Below are 14,266 nucleotides of genomic sequence, written 5' to 3' on the forward strand. Positions count from 1 at the left end.
GAAAGTCTACAGCTTATGCATATACATTTATAATTTAGAGTTACGTATACGCATTTTAATCGCGCGCTCATGTTGATCCATATTCAATTACGTATGTCGGGTCTTGTTTTTGTTAAATATCTCCTATCGGCGTTTTCGTCGACTGTCGACACCTTCTGTTGATGTGCATTTCCTTGTTACCGCTTCTTTAGCTAAACTGGCGGTGGCTTTCATTTGACAAGAAATGTTCCTGCAAAGGCTTCGTGATTCTTGAAATTTTTGTGATTCATTAATCAATATTCTTCTCCTTTTGAGGAAAATTTCGAGTATCTTGGGACGATGTAATAATCGTGAAAATAGCAAAAATTGTTTTTACATGTTTTCCTTGGTAATAAAAATAAAGCGTGTCTCCTTTTCTTCAAAAGCTGCTACGTTTTTGAACATTGCTAGTGTCGCTATTGGATTTACTTTTATATCCCTGGTTGCTTCTTTTTGCTGTGACATCTTCATTCTCATGGTAAAATCGTATACAACATTACGTATTTTAGGCGGTCGGATAGATTTTCTATCATTTATTTTGCCGGAGAAATCTGACATTACTGTGTACAGGTGAGAAAAAATCGTCATCACTGGATGTTTATTCTTTGTTTAATTTAGCTCATTAAAGGAACCTAGCGCACGTTACACATAAGTTTGCCGATTCTGTCTTCCATGTAAGAGAACAATTCTGGTGATTTTGGGTCTGTTGAAACGCAGATTGAATTTTTATGTACATTTATAGCAATACTAAACAAATAATTAGAATAATAAATTACATTCCTCTGCAGGACTATTGCTAAAAACGAAACAAGCAAGCAAGTTATCTCTACACAAATAAAGGAAATGCTACCTCTGCAAATCTCTTCCCTGTGTCTCTATGATCATAAAGCTGGCTTTAATCATAGTTTCTCTGTCGAAATTGAAAGATAAGTAACATATCACTCTACCTACTCGCAAAGTCGGCGGCGACAACAAACATGACGATGATGCGGATACAATAAGTCTTAAAAAACAAAATTATACTATTGCCTTTGGTATGGATTGTTTGGATATTTTAGCTATGTGTTATGTATGAAATGTCATTCAGAATTATGTGTTTAGTAACAAAATGAGATAATTTCCTTTTCCAATAGTAAAAATTACTGTACCGGTTCTACTAACTTCCCCGTTGGAAGAAGCTTTGGATCCATAAGAAAAGCAAACCCTTCTAGCTGGTATCGAACGATGTAGACGTCGATTCCAATGGTCTATAAGTTCATACATCTCTACATTAGCGAAAAATCGATGATAAAATTTTGTCAATTACTAGAAAACAATTGGCAGATATGATTCAAAACGAAAGTTCGTGAACGTAACTTATAAAAACACAAAATGCATGCTTCAAAACATGTTTCGTCATTCAACCGTAGAGAATTATTGGCCATTGTAAACGAAAACGTATTTAAAACCAGTTACAAAATAAAAATCCTTATGAACCTTAGCTTGTTTGTTTTTGTTTTGCTTTTTGATTACAAAATATATTGATTTGACAAGCCGCAAAAATACCTAAACTTGATTTAGACTCATTTCATTCGTTTGTGGATTTGCTTTATCACCTTATTCACCCTTTATTTGCAGGTGATAGAATTTTCCAATTTATTTTCATTTTCCTTCTTTACTTTAATTTTCATTCGTGTATAATTTTTTTCAAATGAGCATCAATTTTATAAATTAACGCTGCCTAAACTGAAACATTCTCTGTACAATTTTTATTCTCTTAAAATTTGCAAAGTAGACTCTCTGATCCAGTTTTCTTTATGTTCTTTATTATGATTTAACACCATTACAAACCATAGTGTAGTATGAACTATGGAGCGTTTCGGCTAGCATGCTAAACGCCTCGAGAGAATTATTCAGCCTGGGTTTGAAGAGAATTTCAGAATTGCACAATATCTTCCAACCCTTCGGAACAAATGACTTCAAGCCTATGCGAGAATCAATATACCATGCCATATTTGCACAATTTTGTCTGAATCGTTTTTATCGCATTTCGTGAAATTGATTCTTACCATGACTTTTTGTTTTCATTTAAAATTATTTTTGAGGTCACACAAGTTGATTTTGTAACAATGTCATTTGCAATTTCTTAAATTCACTCCAATTTCACAAAACGAATAATTGATCGCCAGTTACCTTTCCTTTTTGTCATATGTAAGTAATCTATTTTCTTCTATACGCATCACAAAAATGAACAAGAAAAACTAATTATTTCGAACTTTGAATGGGCACAAACTTATTGAGCTTTTGTAATATCGTTGGGTGAATTCGAACCCGTTTTCAAAATACATAAATGCGACCCATCCTGCGAGAAGTCGTGCAAATTTTTTGTTATGACTAATCGATGGTTCGAAATGGAGGAATTGGTTTTGTAAAAACTGCAAGCACATTAAGCGCGGAGTTCATCGTTTGGTCAAATGCTTGACCTCATCCCCTTTTAGGCCGGAGATTGCGGCGGTGTCATATCATTCTCGTCTCCCGATCCTGGTTCGCCTTTGGTCTTGTTCTCCTTCTTCCACTTCATCCGTCGATTCTGGAACCAAATCTTGATCTGCCGCTCGGTAAGGCAGAGTGCGTGTGCGATTTCGATTCTTCGTCGTCGTGTTAGATACCGATTAAAGTGGAATTCCTTTTCCAGCTCCAGAGTTTGGTACCGTGTGTACGTTTGACGGCCGCGTTTTCTTTCTGAAAGTAAAAATAAGCGTTCGAGAAAATAGGTCAAAACATTAGTTGTAGAGTCATTAGTTCACAAATCAAGAAATAGTCAAAATATGAATGAATCTAAAATAGATACTTTAATATAAACTTAAATCAAAACAGAAAGTTGCTAGTAATTCATCTGAATGGGGGAACAGAAGCAAAGACAGGAGTTTCCATTTTAGAAACGTTGATAAAGGCAACTGACACTTTTGAGATAAATTGTTTTTATAATTCTTAGAAGGATGTTTCTTGCAGGATAGGGCTTTCATGATTTTCAAAATCAATATTTAGTTTAGTGTAAGTTTACAAAAATGTCCGTTTCATTTTTTTTGTTTTTAATGAGTTTAAACTTGCTGTCCTCTATTCATTATTAAATATCAACTCTGAAAATAACTGAATACGCAGCAATTCAGTGATGTAATACAAGTTTGAACAAGTATAGCAAAATAATCGAAGTACTTTGCCGATACGATTAAAATACAGCCTCTCTCATTTGAGTCATTACTACCACCACAGTCCCATAGAGAAACTCTGCTTCACTAATCTAAACGTAACGACATTATAATTACGATCCGCATGCATTAGTGTGCCACGGTGAATGAAGCAATGAAAAGGTTTTCGTATAACCACATCATAAACGGCATAATGTCCGTGAGTGAGTATGATCAAGCACGCGGTACTGGTACAAATCTAGGAAACGGTTTTCCGGTCTTTCCATTAGACGCACTATTCGTTCGCAGTGTGTTAGAAAAGGCCCTACTAGCTTACACGACTGGTATAAAGCGCACAACAATACACACACGCACTCCGTGAGGGAAACGATGAACGTCTATTTTCTGCTGGATTTTCCTCTTAATTGGATATCATTCAGCTTGCGGATGGCTTAAGACACTGCCACATTTAACGCTACAACCGAAATTTCAATGTTGGGTGTACCAACCATTCCCTCCGCCCTTGCTTCATGCTGCACCTTGCAAAGAAAAGCGAAAGATTATAAACACATTTAAGATTTTTGCGTCTCACTTTCTAGAATGCGGTGGGAAAAATTGTATATTTTGATTTTTCAAATCAGAAATCAAGTCAAATATCGATGGCGATCATCTATTGAACGAGAGTGTTTCATTCTCAAGAAATTTTCTTCAGTGTCGTATTTATAATCTAGAAAATGTACATTTTATATCCATTTTCAAATTGCTCCTCAATCCTCCAAAAACGGCTTGACACATCGTAGCAACGCATCGATTGAAGGAGGGGGTCATGGTGTGAACTTTTCCGGCAGAATTTGTGCCAAACAGGGCCAACGATGGGAAAGGATGATGATGGGATGGAAAAAAGATCCGTTTCCCGCAGCAGAACTGTCGGAAAAGAAATCCCTCATCCCGGTCTGCGAAAAGTTTCACCTCGGGCTTAGCCACCACTCTGGGTCAGGTCTTTTCTTACTTTTTATAAGTTCCCGTCCACGGTTCATGGTGAAAGTGGCGAGGGCGGAGTAGCTTGGTCCTGCGTGTTTTCGATTAGCTTCAGCATTCGAGACCGTCTTTGTGATCACGAGCGGCTACGGCAATGTGAGGCAACGCCGTCGTCAAAGGGAAAGCACGAAGTTGAACGAGATGGATGTCTCCTACCCTGAACGTGCAACACACCGGCGAAGGGTCGATTGGCCAAGCGGGGAGAAGTTAGATAGGGGCCGCCAGAAGACGGTGGTCTTGTTCATGCTCCAGTCAGCTGTCAAATCTTTTGATATGGGTGCTTGAGCTCGACCCATCCGTTCGACCATCGCAAGATCTTTGGGCCTCCGTGCGTCATGGAATAACGAATAACGAACTCGGGATGGACCGAAACATGGCCCCTATGTGCGCGCCATGGCTTAAGGTCTTTTTCGCCGTAGCTGCTGCTGCTTATTATTCATCTCTCGCCGGTTGTTTTTCTTTGGCAGGATGCGTGGAAGGAGGATTCCTGTTTTCGATACATTTTTCTTCCGTACTTCAAAGCGTACTTCCTGGCCAGGACTCGCCTCGAAGGGAGATAGATTTTCTTTTCTATATATATGGGTGGCTTGTATTCTTTCTTCCGAAGAATTCTGGGGCTATCCGTACAACCGGTGCCTTAATTTTCTGAGGTGTAAGAAAAAACGAATTTGGCAGCAAAAACAAGTATTGGTTCGGATGACATTATTTTCATAGCGTGTACCATATTAGAAAAACGATTATTACCACCACAACAAACTTCCATTTCGTTAGGTTAGTATCGCAAATAGGAAAACAAGGACAAAAATGGAAAGAATAAACCCAAAAAAAAATTCTTCTATTGTACTATTTCTTTCTTATTAATTAACCCTCCTTCTTTTATCAACCAGGAGCAATCTCAAACATCCAATTAAACATTCATTCGCCATTTGACTGAAAGAATACGTTTTATTGTTTAACGTTGAGCTAGAAAATGTGGAATAATTTATACCAACCATTTTGGTAATTCTTTAATCACGCACCATTTCCATCGTGGCATTTCACCGGAGGATGGAGGAAAAATAATATTATCTCAATGCCATTTGCTTGCCTTTGCCGAATCGTTATGAAGAAAACATGGAAACTACATTTTTTCTCTACTGACTGCAGCGACCTATGCAATGGAGGAGTTTCGGGTGAAGGAATCAATTTTGTCCCTATCCTTGGGGTGAAGAGTGGTACGTGTGTTCAGGGTGCACTGGCAGGGGTTAGGAGAAAAACAGTAACCAGTTCAGCCAACAGACTGAAAACAACTCACCAAACAATGCCAAGGTATAGGGCAAGAAATGAATATTTAATAACACCATCATCGTAGACAGGGGAGGAAAGGATTGCCTGTTGCAGGGGACGCCAACATTAGCTGGAGGAGGGCCGTTAGTGTGTTTGTGTGTTTACGTGTGTTTGAATTGTTTCCCATGAAAATCACGATCGACCAATTAAAATCGTATTAAGCGTACGGTTGTGATCATCATGTCCCGGTTTATCTCATCTCCGTGTCGCAGGCAGTAGTGGTTTCTACTTTGTTTATTTGCTTTGAAATTATGTGTATAAATTTGTATGATTTGATGAACTGACTGCATAACAATGACGGCTTATGTAAAATATTAATATTTCTTGAACTATTTACACAATAACAAAGTTATATTACAAAAACAAAGTATTCTCTTTTTGGTTTTAAAGCACGCCATCTTGATTTGTGATACTATCAAAGTTGAAGATAAAGTAGAAAATATTTAACATGGTTAGACTGGATACGGATTGACAAATTGAAGCGGTGAACAATATTAAATGTATTCTTGAATAAAATGAAGATGATTCAAACCCATACTAGGTCCGTTCTTCAAATGGGAGAAATTATATGACTTTCAATTTTTCTCGATGATGGTGGACGAGAACTGTTAAAATCAGTTAGAAACTTATTTCAGACATCTTTGTAGATAGATACAGCGGAACTGAGTCAGAACTTCAAATGGGACCAAACGATTGTATAAAATGTAATGTGCAGATAAAATGTTCGTCTCTTCTATCCATAACACTTTATCAGAGAAATCATACAACAGGTAACAAAATAATATTTTTCTACAGTTTTGTATTCACATTTCATTCCAATAGCCATGATGTAGTTATGAATAGGCATATCAAGGTTGCCGATAGGTTGGGTACCCTGTCGACCTTCCTCTTTGCTTGCCTCATACATTCGTATATCCAAACGATCTGAACACCAGGACTTTCATGGGAACGGTTTGAAAAATTATCATCGGAGACAGTTTGAGAAATGTCTTAATTTCAATTCCAACATTACCATATTATTTAAACTTTTCTACTTCCATTTTCTCCACACTTCGCGTCACCCTTCGCTTCTGTTGCGTATCAATTCCAATTTGATCGATCGATCGTTTTCTTTACCTCGAATCCCGTTCTCTGTCCGGCAAGTTGTTCATTTGATGGGACACCAAAGATTCTACACTATATCGTGTTAGCGATATTAAAAGCAAAGAATCTATTTGACACTGCTATTGATATCTTGTTGAGAACTTAACACCGTTATGATGAAATGTAGTTTTGAGAAAAAGAATTTGCAGCTTATAGAGCTCATTTCATTTGGGATGCATTATGACTTTTGCCTATCCAATCTGATGCCCTTCGAATGCCAGTACAATGCTTTTCTGCACATGTTCAAGTTCAGAGAAAATATCGGAGAACCGGAAGAAAAGAACGTCAAAACGAAAAAGCCATATGAGAGTGGGATGTAAATCAAAATTGATTACTATCATTACTTGCATACTCGGATTGCACTCAATCTCAAATACGTACCTATCACCCGCATAAGACCCATCGATTTTCCAGACACAAAAGGCCAAGCAACCCCGAAACGACATGCGTGACCATTGAGACACTAAACATCCCGATCTGAAGGTGTACATGGAACGTTTTTGTATACTTTTCCGGTTCCTTCTTGTGTTCGTAGGCTTTACAACTTTGTTGTTGCTTGCTTTCATTATCATCTATCTCCCAATACTAAATATTGTATAAATTTCCTCTCGCTTTGCCTAGTATCAATTATTCTCAGTTTTGCCACTTCTTAGTTATATAGACTATACCGTGCGCTAGCTTATGAATTAAATAAAGGTTTTATAGCGTGCTCACGGTACATAACGTTAGTCTGCATTAAGTACTCCTTGCTATGAAGATTTATATGAAAGTATTGAAAAAAATTTGATCCGTTCTCATTTGATTGTTGTTTATCTTATCGAGTTTAATTGATAAACATTATACCCCAGAAAAGTTACAAAACCAGAACCCCTTCGCGACTACTACGACTAAACATACCAAGCTGTTAGCATATCCCTCGTCAATTAAGTGTGTAACTCAGCGGACAAATTTTCATTTCCAGCATAGCATCCACTAGTAAAACGAGAGAGAAAGTTTATCAACAAGTGGGTCATAATTTTAAAACACGTTGAAAACGATGGCAAACGCTTTGGGAGGAAAGATTTCTCACCCAACTAAAAGTTTGCTGCCTCTCGGCGAGTTGCTGATGTCAGCATCCTTCGGTCTCTCAGCGCCACGACTTTAGAGGAAGATACCGCTTGGTGTCCAAGATAGGTCCAAGAGTGTGAAAGAACGAGAGACCGAGTACGAGCGAAGGATAAAAAGGGTCAGAATGGAGTTACCGCACTCGAGAGTAGAGTAAGTGTGAGCGAGGTGTTAAAACTCTTAAAAGAACAGATAACGATCAATAATAAATTTTGGCTCGTTTACGATTTTGCATTTTCAGCAGCACACTTTCGTGTCGAAGGGAGTGTAGGAAATCCGTTCTTACAGGAAAGTTCTGTGACTCTATCACAACGTGGAAGTTGGATCAACATGCGGAAGCAATGGATCGATAAAACGACATATTGTGGACGAAGTCATTACAAAGGCTTGGTTCAAAAACAGCCAACCAAAAAACATTGATTGGTGCTACATTAGAGAAAGCTTTGAGTTAATCGTTATGGTTTGTAATATATAAAAGATGTAATATTGAATATAATGTCATGTAAAAACACATATTTTTATATGGAGGTTTATAAGGTCACACGTTGCATCTAAAACATTTTTGGTAAAATTTTCACATTTTTGGTAAAAGCACTCCTTTCCTGTTAAATTTTCTTTTTCCATAAACTACTCGATACAGGACTCATGGAGTATGATGAAAAATCGGTTTTCCAGCACCGACGTATCCGAACCTCATTTTCCTTTCACCCGGTTGATCCTACAACAATTTTTTCTATGAGAATGAAAGAAGCGAAACAAAGTCGTGGATCTACTTGGGTTTCGGTTCGTGGTGTAGCGAGAGAATGAAAAAATGTAGAAAATAACACCTCCAGCCTTACGGGGGTTTGAAGCTTGGCAAACGGAAAAGTGTACTCACGGATTTTCACAGCCTCTCTTTACATCCTCTCCAGCGTCGCGCCCGAGGGCCAGAGCGCCGGAGTGTGACAGTGAAAAATATCGGTAAGTCTGGAACCGAGACTTCTGCCGCATTGAATCGGAATGATCGGAAGCACTTTCTTTCTTCGGCCGGGGCGACAGGAAGTAGTTGATGCCCGCTCTTCGAAGCCATTATAAGTAAAGACCCACATCGTGCCGTTCTTATGACATATGCAGGAAAAATCTACGCCTCACGCACTTTCACACACACACACACACACACAAACAAACGCACACACCCTCTTTCTCATGTACGCTTCTATTGAAGCCACAGTTCCGACGACCGTGATGGCATTTATCAACATCGGAAACACAATCAAAAGCGATTTTTCACCAAACTTCCACCCGCAAGGAGGCAGAAATCTGCCCTCGTGTTTGGATCGTGTCGTTCCTGCCGACACCTTTCCCCCAACATCCGCTCGAGCGATGCTAATGGCTGATGCGCTAAGAAAATTCATTGTCCGCTTCCGAAACGGGAAGCCGCAAGGAGGCAAAACACCCGAGGGTAGGCGGGAAACGGCTGTCGAATGGAATGTTGATCGCTTTCGGAAGGAAAATGAATTATTTATACAAGTCAAGTGCCCACTTTCTGAAGCTCAACGATTCACCATGATGCCCATGTAGCAATGTCGCCCGAAGGTGAATCTGGAACTGGCCCAAGTGTCCTGCGCCGATGTTTGCCTAGATGCCCATCGGTCACGCTCGTTCCAGGGCTACTCAGCATTATTCCTTCGGCTTCGGTTGATGAGTTTTTAAGACTTTCTAGTTGAAGATTCCCTGCTTCCTTCTTCCTTAAGACGATGACAGAGACTCGGCCATCGTTGTAGATCGTGGAAGGGAACGCAAACACCTAAAGGTTGCAAAACCACCTTGTTGTTTGGCCTGTTTGCCAATGCTGCCAGCTAATCTTACGATAGATGGTCAGGATTAGTGCGTTTCATTTCCGATTCGCGCAAACACCAACATGTGCGGATGTTAATAGGACCCAATAATCTACGCATGCAGACAAGTTTCCTACCCATTTCAAAAATATTCTTCCACGGGTATGTTTGGGTACTTCTCTAACTCTCTGCAGGAAGACGTATGCTCAGTGACATTTTTATCAACACAAGTTTTGAATTCTGAATTCAATCGGCAATGTTTGCGAAAATGTTTTGCTTGGCATACAATGGGTGAACGTTGCGCGTTGTAAATTACGCCATAAATCGTAAAGCAATCGGCATGCAAATGACGAAACCAACGCTGAGTCTCCGGCTGTGTACCCTCGTCAATCTTCACGGTAGGTCCGGTGCCAAAACAGAAGGTAAGCGAACAACCTCTCCGCCACACATCAGCAGTATTGTACCGGGTGGATTCGATATTGGTGCCATTTTGCAAACCGGGGTAGCGAAAGGCAGGCCAGTATGCAAAAAAGGATATGGATGCGTTTTCTATCCACAGGACATTTTGGCGAGTAGGACGGAAAAGGATACCCAAAATCTTCGACCGGTGGAACCGGTCAAGCGATCGGGTAAATGTAGAGCAAATTGTCCGCGGGATACCCAGATCGGCCCAGCAGGACAACCTTCTTTGAGTAACGGATGGACCGACCAGTGGGCGCAATTCGACACAACTCGGATACCCGGTTACACAAGCGAAAGTTTTCGAATGCAACCGAAAGTAACCCAAAAGCGCCCCGTCGCTAACGCCCAGAGTGCAATCGGCAGGATACTTTCTAGAGAAAGGCTTTGAGGATCGGTTTCGACTGATCCTACCATTCGGCGTTTGTTCGAAGCCAGTCGGTGTTAAATTTCTCTACATTAGAATCTAGGCTGACTTGTTTCTGTAGGATTGTTAAACTTTTTGATACTCATTTGAAAACCAAACGAAAGTTATAGTACATCAAACATTTTAAGAAAAGGAATAGACTGTGGTATAAGATGTATTCAAAAGAGACTTGCTTAGCATACCCATCTTCCTATCTTTCTTTTGTGAGTTAGGTATTTTCTACGAATCTGATTACAAAACATAAATTCAGATAACAAAATGGCATCCCTTCATTCTGATTGGTTCGAATTATTAGAAAATTTAAGGAATTATTCACCTGAGGTCTTCAAAATGGACGCGTTTAAGTTTGGACTCCTGCTAATGGTTTCAAACACCGCATAAAGTAAACGTGAAATTATCACAACATACCTAGCGTACAGTAATTCGATCTCTTCTATACCCGTTGCCCGGTGATTAATGAATGGCGGGTTTCATCCCTGCCCAAAGGCAGTGCTCTCCTGAATGGCAGGTAAAAAGGAACGGGGAATCCCCGATTCGATGTATTTGGAGTGCGGAGCAATGCGCGATGACATTAAAACCTGTCAATCAAAAGCCATCAGTGGCACCGCAAATATAATAACCACTTGTGCTTGTTCTCACCACCAAAAGATATCCAGGCAGATGATCTGCTTTCCGGGGACGAAAGGGGTGGCGTCGACGGACGAAACGGCGCTCCGGCTTGGCCGAAGAAGATGGACGATCGAGAGGCATAAAATTAAAAAATCATTAGGAAGCCATTTTGACGCGGGACGCCTGTTTGGTACACAGTCGGCCTGTGGCGCTATATACAAACAGGAAGCAAATAAACCGACCAGCGGTAAGGTTGGTAATCGAAATATAATTTCGATTTTCTTACCATGCAGGCAATTAGGCCAACTATCTGTACGCAGCGAAAGGGTGTGCACATGGGCAATTATAATGGAGCCCCAACGTTATGGAGTGGCCATAGGAATTGTAGCAACTTGCTTTAATGAGAGCCCATCCGCATCCGAGGCAGACGAGGAACACATCCAATAAGCAGCATGAATAACAATAGATGATTCGTCCCGCTGTCAGTGTAAAGGTGCAAATTTTCGATCGTCTTAGTTGGACCGCGCATTAAGATTTGAATCCCCTTCCGAATGAACGAAACAAAACAAATCTGTAATAAGCAACGAGGAAAAAAGTGGAGCATTCACAAAAGGTGGCAGTAGAACCGTGACACAGTAATGTGAGGCGGAGGGCCCGCGGGAGGAATGATCTGAGACCGTCGAAACGTGCATGAAATGAAATGAAATTAAAATTAATGTCATTTCATTAATCTCTTAGTCCACTTTTTCCTCTCAGAAGCCGGGTTTAAACTCCCCTTAGTCCCGTTGGTCTCCGTTCTGTCCAGACGATTGATAAAACAACGCTATAGGCTGGGAAGAAGGGAAGATTTGAAGATTCTTCGGTTTTGGGCAAGTTTCGATGGTTTTGTTTTTTCGTTGTAAGATTTTTTAGATTGCTTTTACTTTGTTGGTTGCTTCACTTTCTCGGCCCTTTCTACTTCACCGCCAGCGTTACCTCGGTTGACGCTGATGATGTCAAGAAGAAAAATGCTCTTCCGCATCTTGCTTTTTTGTGAAAGGTGGTAAACTTGCCCTGTTCGAGAGGACATTGTTGAGGGTAAAGCCCTCGAGAACGTCGCTTCGGGAGGTTAGATCGTGGATGCGGACGTGCAGTGGTATATAGAACGCATCAGCGAAACCGTAGGAATTAAAAACAAATTAACCTGCAGCAGCTACACACAAAAAAGGGATACGCATCTTTGTGGAAGACGAATGTGCCCAGTCGGCCGGTGTCGGTCAGAAGAAAGTATGATGTACTGTGTTGCCTAGAATTTGCACCCAACCCGATTGTGTTTCAAGTGAATTCAAACGCCTATGCTCGTTGTTTGTGAGCATTGTGAAATAAATCCGTTTTCTTCGCTTTGTTTCTGATGCCGACTTTGTTTTGTAACCGCAATTTATCCAAAACAGCCTTTCTTTTCCTACGTAGCTTCAAATTGATGCACTGAGATTTGGTAAAAAATTACGAAACACCAATTTTGAACTGTTTCATGTGTAAGGGTATTTCAGCGTTGTCTCAAGCCTGTGGAATGAGCTAGAACATTGTAGGATGAACTACAAACATCTTACTACTGTTGTATTTCACTTTTTTAACATTGTTATCATGTGTGGCGTTATTTTTAAAAAAAAAAACACCTTGCAATATAGCAGCTATAAAGTGCACATCTATCATTTATTAGGTCATGCGTTATTCTGGAAGCATACTTTTTGAACTCGATTTGATTTTGAAGAAAAATAATGCCCAGCATGGTCTGCTTTTGAACTCGGTTATTTTTCTCCCAAAGCAGAACTTTTAAAATACTTTGAGAGAAATTGATGTATAAAAGTAGGAATTTAATGTACTACATGTTGTTGTTTGAGAAAATATTCATCCGAGCATAAAAATAGTGAATCCAAAAGTTGATTCAATCATGTTTGTAATGTCACCCTAACCCAAATGTATGTGGTATAATATGTAACTCCGCATAAAGTTTTCAGTGTCAGTAGTTTATCAGCATTTCTATGAAAAGATTTTCTTTCGTTGATATCATTTTAAGAGGATATTTTGGGAAAAGTGAGAGCGGTTCGATAATTGTTATGGTCGTTCCCACACTTACCAAACTGACTCCTCATCCACGGGTAGAGCGGCGACTGGAGGCCCGAGTTGGCGTTCTGGCTATTTGGCGGTGGCTGCTGTCCTTGGTGAAGCTGTGGAGGTTGCTGGTGCATCATGTTTGGCGGTTGTTGAGGCACAACGCCCGGTGGGCCGCCCCCGGCATTCGTGTACATGCCCATGTGCTGCGGGTTCTGGTGCACCTGTTCGGGGTAGCAGTCCTGGCAGCGGGATGGCGCCGAGTAGAAATTAGTAGGTGCACTTGCAGACTGCGGCCTCGACGGTGACTCACTTACCTGTCCCTGCGCGTGTCCCATGTGGTGCTGAGGTATTGTCATTTGTGCCGTGCTCATATGGTGCCCCATCTGCTCCAGTGGAGGAGACCCATTCTCGGGCCCGTACGTGCCGAGCCCGTTTGGGCCGTTGCCGACGGCGGCCTGCAATTTACAGCTGGCGTAAACGATCGGTTGCTGCTGCTGTTGCTGTGGTTGTACTTGCGTCTGTTGTAAGGGGTTGCCATTCGTCTGAGGAGGTATCACACCACCCACCTGGCTCGAAGGACTGTCCGCTCGTGCGTACCCGGCCGGATCCATCGTTTGCTGATAGTAGCCCATCCGATCGTACGGTGGAAACCGCGGATACGGTGGCATGTTGGCCTGGTTCGCGTGCGCTTGGTTGTGGTGGCTGTACATCTGCTGGGTCGTGTCCAGCCCGTCCACTCCCGTGCCCGGGTAGTGTCCGTGCATGTCCGAGTTCATGTAGGAATTGGTAAAGTATGACGTCATGCTTTCACAGTTATTTGTACTCATAGTCATGGTGAACGGGTAGCTTTGTCTTTGTGGGCCACTGGAAAAGGATGTCTGGACGACGAAACCGATCCGCTGCTTCCTGATGAAGAAATTCCCGATCGAGGAAAATTCAACCCGCGACGAAATGCGGCTGCTTGTCTGCTTGTGTTTGCTTTTCGTTCCAATTAATGATTATCATACATGCAAGAGTTGTTGTAGATCTAGATGCTTCTTCCGGTGTCTCTCGCGCAGATTGAT

At 41.0% G+C, this 14,266-nt stretch overlaps 1 protein-coding gene across 1 annotated transcript; it reads right to left on the minus strand.

Annotated features, from left to right (window-relative positions):
* Positions 1-2,491: 2,491 nt before the first annotated feature.
* LOC131286095 (homeotic protein antennapedia) lies at positions 2,492-14,035 on the minus strand. The gene is made up of 3 exons (XM_058314962.1): positions 13,517-14,035; positions 13,225-13,441; positions 2,492-2,739 (listed from the first exon to the last, which is right to left on the minus strand). The coding sequence occupies exons 1-3, from the start codon at positions 14,033-14,035 to the stop codon at positions 2,492-2,494; spliced, it is 984 nt and encodes a 327-aa protein (XP_058170945.1).
* Positions 14,036-14,266: the final 231 nt, after the last annotated feature.

The sequence above is a fragment of the Anopheles ziemanni genome, chromosome 3, assembly GCF_943734765.1.
Source record: "Anopheles ziemanni chromosome 3, idAnoZiCoDA_A2_x.2, whole genome shotgun sequence".
Classification (NCBI taxonomy): domain Eukaryota; kingdom Metazoa; phylum Arthropoda; class Insecta; order Diptera; family Culicidae; genus Anopheles; species Anopheles ziemanni.

Excerpts from the sequence above, each read along its gene's own strand:
- LOC131286095 (XM_058314962.1), bottom strand. The coding sequence starts at position 14,035 with ATGACTATGAGTACAAATAACTGTGAAAGCATGACGTCATACTTTACC. Across the intron at positions 13,442-13,516 it reads TGGGACACGCGCAGGGACAG|GACTGCTACCCCGAACAGGT; the intron begins GTAAGTGAGTCA and ends TCCCGCTGCCAG. Across the intron at positions 2,740-13,224 it reads GTGGATGAGGAGTCAGTTTG|AAAGAAAACGCGGCCGTCAA; the intron begins GTAAGTGTGGGA and ends TTTTACTTTCAG.